The 8,393-nt window shown below is 41.2% G+C and overlaps 1 protein-coding gene across 1 annotated transcript in view; it reads right to left on the reverse strand.

The window, feature by feature from the left end:
- Window positions 1-5,950, reverse strand: part of DDX59 (DEAD-box helicase 59) — a 41,694-nt gene extending 35,744 nt beyond the window's left edge. The window contains exons 1-2 of the mRNA XM_007941099.2: window positions 5,138-5,950; window positions 3,573-3,740 (exon numbers count right to left, since the gene is read on the reverse strand). Coding sequence (XP_007939290.1) covers window positions 3,573-3,740; window positions 5,138-5,950 — 981 coding nt within the window. The remainder of the gene's footprint in view (window positions 1-3,572; window positions 3,741-5,137) is intronic.
- Between the last annotated feature and the right edge of the window lie 2,443 nt (window positions 5,951-8,393).

Genomic DNA, 8,393 nt, shown 5'->3' on the forward strand with positions numbered 1-8,393 from the left:
GAAAATGAGTGGCAGGTTTCTCACTATTAGAAAAGGAAGTTATACAAATATGGAAACAGAAAACCTGAAATGAATCTTGCTGTGTTCAATTACAACTGGAAGCATCCATGTACACTCATGGTCTCCAATAAACATATAGAAATTATAAACACATTCATATATTCCCTAGCAATATCCACTGAAATTCCTGGAAGCAGTGATAGCCCAAGAGCAATGAACACACTTTGAGATCAGATCATGGTTTCTAAATACTATTCTCTTCTAAAAAAATAACCAGTGATTCTTGGACAAAAGCACAATTTTAGGACTAGGGGAGTAAGATGAGCCTAGAAAGTAATAAACCACTCAGAGAATGATGAAGATATAATAAAAGAACATAGAAATCAACTTGAAGGGGCAACCACTGGTATCTAAATAAATGATAGTTAACAATTATACCCCTTTGAATAAAAGAGGAAACTATGAGTCCATAGTGATAGACAAGACAGATAGACAGAAAGGATAACAGATGGAAGAAATAGAGAGAAAGAAAGAGTTAACAAAGAATGAGAAATATAGTCTCAAAGTGCACCCCTGCCCCTAATACAGACTGACTATGAAGAAGGAAAATAGATAATATCACCAATAAAAAGACACACTGAAACTGTGTGACACCTGAAAGGATGCAATGAAAAAACAAAGCATGTGATATTCCTGTCAAAGATATATAATTTGATTCTAATCAACTGAAGGATAGTCTTTAAAGTACAATAAGTATTGTATAATCCTCAAAAGTGTCAGGATCATAGGAAAAACTGAGGAAGAATTACTCCAAATTGAAGGAGATAAAAAGAAACATGACAAATGCAAAGCACAATTCTGAACTGGATCCTTGTGGTACTAAAAAAAAGTTGATGGGACTGATTAGCAAAACTAGAATGGGGTCTGAGGAATAGACAATATCAGTGTTAATTCCTGATGTATCCCGATGTATCAAGGTTAATTCCCTGGTTCTATAACTGTATTGTGGTTACACACGATAATGTCTTTGTTTGTAGGAACCAAACTCTAAAGTATAAAGGGATGATGGGCACCATGTCAGCAACTTATTTCAAAAGTCTCTGGGGGAAAAATAAACTATACACTACACTTTTAACTTCTCTTTGAAATTGTTCAAAAAAAAATTATGAAAACCCTGTGCCCACTCATACATGTTACCTTCCAAATGTTACACGCTCCCAGAGCATTAACTTATGTTTCTATGATCTCAGAATGAAGATTTTCTGTAATCTATTCATCTTTTTTGTTTAACCAAAGAGTACCCTGGGAAGGCAAGATCAGTTGTTTAAAAGGTACTGTATTAAATTTTTAAATTTGTAGCTACTTATCCATGTGCAAGGAGCTCTGGCAGCACAGTGGTTAAGGCATACAGCTGCTAACCAAAAGTCGGTGGTTTGAACCCAGCAGCCATTCTGTGGGAAAAAGATGAGACAGTCTGCTTCCACAGAAATTTACAGCCTTGGAAACTCTATAGGGAAGTTCTATTCTGTCTTATAGAGTCACTATGAGTTGGAAATCTACTCAATGGCAGTGGGTTTGGTTTTGGTCTGGTTATCCATGTGAATTAGGATTTTCTCTATTCTGTGCAATGAAAATAAATTTAATGCAGAGGCTGATATGAATGTGCAGTTAAAATCCATTACATAAACTTCAAACTTGATGTACATCAAAAATACTTTTGTTTACATTAAAAGTATTTATTGCTATAGCACAACCAACCACACAAGATAAAAAGGGCATCATTTGCCCAGGGATAAAGCTCAGATGTCAGGAAGGGATAAGAAAGAAGGACGAAGGGAAATGGTAAACACAGGGAGGAAAGGAGAAGGGTATTTTTACATTGTGAGGCTGCAATCAATGTCACAAATTGAAATGTGTATGAATTGCTCTGTAAACGTTCACCTAAATCCTAACAGAAGATTTTAAAAAGTATATATTGCTGAACTTACTATTTTTATTAATAAAATCTATTTTATTTAACCTTTATCTGTTTTATATATTGGAGGGCTACACTGAAAATCCATTAATTATCTGCAAATTCTTAAAATTATATTCTATGTGGCTTAAATCTGTCAAATACAGCTCATTTTATCCTCAAAATATTCCTATAAAAAAGGGTGATATTCACTCACACAAGCTGTTCAATACTGCAGTAGCCCCATCCCAGCTGGTAAATATCTATTGTCTTAGCCCCCTGAGTCCTGTGAAGGATCGAAGTCAGGTAATTAAGGCTTCAATCTTGGCAACTATCACTTATTAGCTATAGATCCTTTAATAAATCTCATCTTTCTGAGATGGATGATATGGCAACCTACTCCAAGAACCAATGTGATAGTTAAATGAGAAAATGCATGTGAAAACAACCAGCAATGTTTGGCATACAACAGGCACTTGATAAATTGTGTTCCTTTCCTAATGCCTACATAAACTTTAAAAAAATTAATGCTTACTGGGCAAGAATTTGGGAGCTCTGGTGGTGTAGTGCCTAAAGCATTTGACTGATAACCAGAAGACTGGTGGTTCAAACCCACGAGGCACTCCTCAGAAGGAAGGTTGGGCAACCTACTTCCATAGAGATACCTACCTCAGAAACCCAAGGAGAGGTTGCTATGAGTTGCAATCGACTCGACAGCAGTGAGGTGAGTTTTTTACAGGGCAAGAATTTAAAGGTTATCCCAAATCACTCTCAAAAGTCCCTCAAGATCAATACGGCAAATCCTTAAAAAGTTTGAATTAGAAATACCATTTGATCTAGCAATCCTGTTACTAGGTAAATATTCTAAAGAAGTGAGAGCCAGGACACAAACAGATACATGCACACCCATGTTCATCGCAGCACTATTTGCAGTAGCAAACAACCTAAGTGCCCATCAATACCAAAAAAACTAAACCCACTGCCATCGAGTCAATTCCAACTCATAGCAACCCCCACTGGGTTTCCGAGGCTGTAAATCTTTACCGAAGTAGATTGCCCAGTCTTGCTTCTGAAAAGTGGCTGGAGGGTTTGAACCACCAACCTTCTGGTTAGCAGTCAGATGCCTTAGGCACTGTGCTACCAGAGCTCCTTAGGTGTTCATTAATAGAAGAATGGATAACCAAACTATGGAATAGTATGCAACACTAAAGAAGAACATAGAATCTGCAAAACACCACATAACATGAATGAACTTGGAGGACATGCTGAGTAGAATGAAGTCAATCACAGAAGGACAAATGTTGTATTAGTTCACTACTGTAAAAAGTCAAACAAAGATCTATTAAAAAAAATCAAGAAAAAATATTAGTTCTTATATCCCATACAGCAGCTCTGGTACCATAGTGCCTAAGGCACTTGACTGCTAACCAGAAAGCTGGCAGTTCAAACCCACCAGCCACTCCTCGGAAGGAAGGCTGGGCAATCTACTTCCGTAGTGATACTGCCTCAGAAACCCAAGGAGGGGTCACTATGAGTCAGGTCCGACTTGATGGCAAATAACAACAACAACATATCCCATACAAAACTTTTCAAAAGTATGATTTCACATAATGCTTACCTTAACATGTTGTCGCAACCGATAAAGTTGTGGGGGTAAGGGTAAGCCCCCTACAAGAAGCACTGTTTTCATGCGAGGTAGGCCACTCATCAATTCTTTAGCTTGTTTCTCTATCTGAATGGCTAGCTCTCTTGTGGGTGTCAGAATAAGAGCAGACGGAGTTTTGTCCTGCAAAGATGTGAAAAACAAGTCTAAAAAGCACATGGAATTCATTGCTGCTGACCTATGAACTCAATTTCCACAGGGATTCTGGGAATATTTCCCTTTAATATATTCCCCTCAGCCCAACTGAATCTGAGAGCATTTCTTATGCTTTTTGCTCACTGCAGATTTTTTTTTCTCCAAAATCATTACAAATGAACCCATTTTTTATAGAACACAATGAACGATCATAATTAGGGCAAGAAAGAGGCCTTATTAGGAGGGGTTCACATTAAACAGCATGGGAAAACTGAGGGTTTACTCTTAGACTGCCTCTGAACAGAAAATCTGTTGGTCACGAGATCTGGTTAATGCTTGGCATGCCACCCTTGGTTTCTGCCTCTGAGATGTCAGATGTATTGCAGATTCACTTCTTTCTTATACAACTAACTTATATAAATACCTTATTCCCTGCCCTATAGCTCCATTTTGTTCCATCAGAGAGTTTTACCTAAGTTTTGATCCTCTAGTGCTTTTTCTTTTTCCCTCACATTATTTTTTTATTCTTCTTTAGATTTCCCCAACTTTCCACTTTTATTTTTTCTCTTTGCCCACAGTTTTTCATTCATTTTACTTCTTGCCATACCCCACAAGGTCACCAGTACTTGGCAAATACTAATTACTCAAAATGTTCATTAAACTAATTATGTGTGAATGTGCTTTATACACTATCAACTAACAGATAAAGTATGGTAGTATTTTTAAAATGAACCACAGATCACATTTAAGAATGTATTCTGAAACTCTATGATAGTGTTCCAACTTTGGTATAAATCAGTTAGTTTACTCAAAACACAAAACCCAAGGCAGTTAAATTGAGACAAAAACTGCACCCTATCTGGTCAGCTGGATCCTCCTCACCCCTGCCAAATCTTTTAATAGAAAATTTGTTTAAAATATAATTTTTGTAAAGAAAGCAATTTTTTCAGAGCTTGAATGCAGATATCTTTGTTTCGATATAATAAAAGAAAAATTAAAGTTCTAAATATTTAGTTTTGGTTTACAACTTTAATATAGTGAAGGATGTTGCTGTTAGGTGTCATGGAGCCCCAGTGACCCCATATGATACAGTAGAACCGCCCCATAGGATTTTCTAGGCTGTAATCCTCGGAAGGAAGGTTGGGCAATCTACTTCCATAGTGATAGTGCCTCAGAAACCCAAGGAGCGGTCACCATGAGTTGGATCCGACTCCACAGCAGTGAGGTTTTTTTGTTTGTTTTTTAGTCTTTATGGGAGCAGACTGCCATGTCTTTCTCCTGGGTGGGTTCAAACTGCCATCCTCTGGGTTAGCAGCCACGTGCTTATTCATTGCATCACCAGGGCTCCTTAACCATGAAACGAGGTAAATTTCACTTGAACTTACCTCAAATAAAGCTCGAATGATAACAGGAAGAAGAAAGGCTGCCGTTTTTCCTGAGCCAGTATCAGCACTGGCCAGGATGTCTCTTCCCAGCAGTCCAACAGGAATCATCTGCATTTGGATGGGGGTTGGAACTTCATAGCCCGATTTCTTCAAGTTGTGATTCAAATTTTCAGGGAAACCACAATGTTCAAACTCAATAATGGGCCTGGTGACTTCTTGCCCTTGAACTACAATTCCTAGCTGCTGTTTAAGATGTTCAATCTGGTCCTCCTGAAGGTTCAAAATAAAGGGATGCTCTTTATAGACATAAAAAGCACTAAGAGGGCATTCTGGCCCAGAATCAGCTTTTTGTGGACTACTAAGTTTTCCTTTCTCTTCCTTTTCCTTAACTTGTAGAAGATGTTTTGCTTTACACTCCAAGCTACACACATCTTCATCTGTCTTATCACAGATATACTCTCCGTAACGACCACAGACAACACAGACAGGCTCTCCAGGTTCTGCCCACCGCTGTGTTTTGGAAAACGACTTTACAGGCTCCTCAGATAGATCCTGGGTACCGTCCTTTGTACCCAGCTCAGGATCTACCAAACCAGCCTTGGCCAACTGGTCAGCTGCACTGGGGACAAGGCCTGCCTCAGGGTTGGGCCTGCCTGGTGTTGCAGCTTCTTTTGTAACTAAAGCATCAACTAGAGTATCTCTGTCTTCATCCAACTGATGGTCTTCCACTTGTGGTTTAATTTTCTTAGCCTCACAACCTTTACTGTCATCATTAGCATTCCTCTTGAGTTTTAGAGATCTTGGAACAAACATCTTTCAATATTCTGTTGAGGCAATTACATAATGAGATTTATTCAACCATCAATAAAGTATATACCTTTCATAAAGTACCACACAGTGACCCTAGAGTCAGTTTAGCCCCCGGACTCAGATGTAAAGGAATCAAGAGGACATCATGACACCATAAGCTTTCCTTCCATTCACAAATTTCCTCTGGTGAAAAAAAATAGTCAATTCGTCCCAAATACCAATGGTGAAATATTGTACACTCCTAAACACAGCCTGTGCACACAGTCTATTTCTGGTTTACTGACTACTCTCACTTTGAAGTATGTTATTATAGAAAATTTGGAGTCAATATTGCAATTATATTTTCACAAAAGAAACAGGAGGGATACTTCACGATTACTGTTGTTAAGTGTCTGGAGTCAGTTGGGACTCACAGCGATGCCCACACTACCTCTCATGCCATTCTCACAGATGGCTTCTATCTTTGAGCTCACTGTTGCAGTCACTGCTAATCCAGCTGGCTTAGGGTCTTCTAATCAGCACCTTTAAAATCAGTCACAAGCCATAGAGAAAAATCAAAAGTGCCTAAGGCGCTTGACTGCTAACCAGAAGGCTGGCGGTTCAAACCCACCAGCCACTCCTCGGAAGGAAGGTTGGGCAATCCTACTTCCGTAGTGATACTGCCTCGGAAACCCAAGGAGGGGTCCCAAGGAGGGGTCACTATGAGTCGGGGCCGACTCGACGGCACATAACAACAACAACAACACATATATAGTGCTTTTGTGTCAAGCAGTGCTTAGCACTTTCCATTTTGTCTTAAGAGTCGATTATATTCAGACACACAAATGTTATAGGTTCATTTCACACGTGAGAGGGCCTGACTGTCATTTGTCCAAACTCACACTATTCATAAGTGTTTGAACTCAAGTACTGTGGCACCAGCGTCCAGACTTTCAATCATAACAATATTTATTTACCCCAAAAATGTTTTTGCAAAATGATAGTGGTTGGTAGAGATTTTAAACTAATTTTGACTATAACATAAACATTTTTTTCCCCTAAAGAAAAAATTATTAGGATAACTTGCCAGGTTCCACTTTCCAGAAAAAGTCCACCAAAAATGCAACTGAGGATTTAGAATTACTATCCTAAGTCTCCGAGAACCTCAGGGGTGGGATAAGGGTAGGGACGGTTCCATAAAAGCAAGGAAGAGCTTGGAGCCCAAAGTCCCCAAATGGCGAAACCGAACCCCCCCCCCACAAGAGCAGGCCAGCGGCGCAGTCTCTAATTCTCGCCAACGTCCCCCTCACGCGCTTCCCGACCCCGCCTCGGGCGTCGCCGCACACCCCTGAAGCGTTCAGACGTCACTGCGCTGCTAGGAGACAAGAGGGGGGATTATGGTGCCGGGTTCCAGGCCGCGGACCGGAATGGGGAAACTGTAGGAGGGGGACACATCCTGCCGCGGCGGCCTAGCGCCGGGATCCCGGAGGTGGGGGAGTAGAACGGTAAAAAGAACCGAACTCCTGGAGCCCGCGGCACGCTCACCCGCGCACACTTTGGTCCGCATCCGCTCGTGCTCGAGGACTGTTCCCCTACGAGGCTCTGGGCCAGGATTCCGGCTGACAGCCCGAATGGGCTAGTCTACACCGAGTACGGGGTGGTCACAACGGAGTGCGAGATCCACTTATCCGGGTTTTGGAAAGAGGCCGTGGCGCGTCTGTCTTTAGGGCGGCCTGGGAGGCGGAGCCACGGCGGGGAGGTCGAGTTTGGCTGGGAGAGAGCGAAAGAGTAGGGAGGAAGGAGGAATGGGCGGGTTCCGGGAAGCTCCGCGCCTTTTCCACACCCCCTCTCTGCTACTGGCGGATGTTAAATCTCGGAGCCCTCTACTCTGCTTCCTTAACCCCTTTCTGGCTGGCTAGGCGCGTTTGGTGTTGAAGGGCAGATATGGAGTTCCCGGTGGAAGATTTTACGTATCCATGGGCTGGGCCTTGAAAGCGTCAGGACCGCCCAGAAAGCAGCAGGGGGTAGCGCGGGGACTAGCACACGTAGAAAGTGGGAAGTTTGAGGGTAGGCGTCAGGGACAGAGGCCGCTTTGGGCCTGAAAGCCCTATTCTTCTTTCATTTGGAGAATAACTCATACCCCAAACACCATAAAGAAAACCGAACTCATGGTTCTTAGTCCCTTTGGGTTGCCATTTCTCTACTTTCCAGCTGATGAAGCTGCCTGCCCCAGGCAGCTTGAAGGTGTGCAGTCACCGGTGAATTAGAAGGCAGAGGGAGAGGAAGGAGGAAAGCAGAGGTTGATGTGCTAAGACTATTAGGGTTTTTTTTTTTTTTTTTTTTTTCTAGCATGGTGTTTAAAACTTTTCAAAATATTTGATGTGTACAAAATGATACATTAAACAAATACTGAAGTTTTAAAGCATAATAATAATAATAAAAATCTTTGAATCCAACACATTATCAG

Source organism: Orycteropus afer, unplaced genomic scaffold (genome assembly GCF_000298275.1).
Source record: "Orycteropus afer afer isolate SDZICR_OR568_19922 unplaced genomic scaffold, OryAfe1.0 scaffold00075, whole genome shotgun sequence".
Taxonomy (NCBI): Eukaryota; Metazoa; Chordata; class Mammalia; order Tubulidentata; family Orycteropodidae; genus Orycteropus; species Orycteropus afer.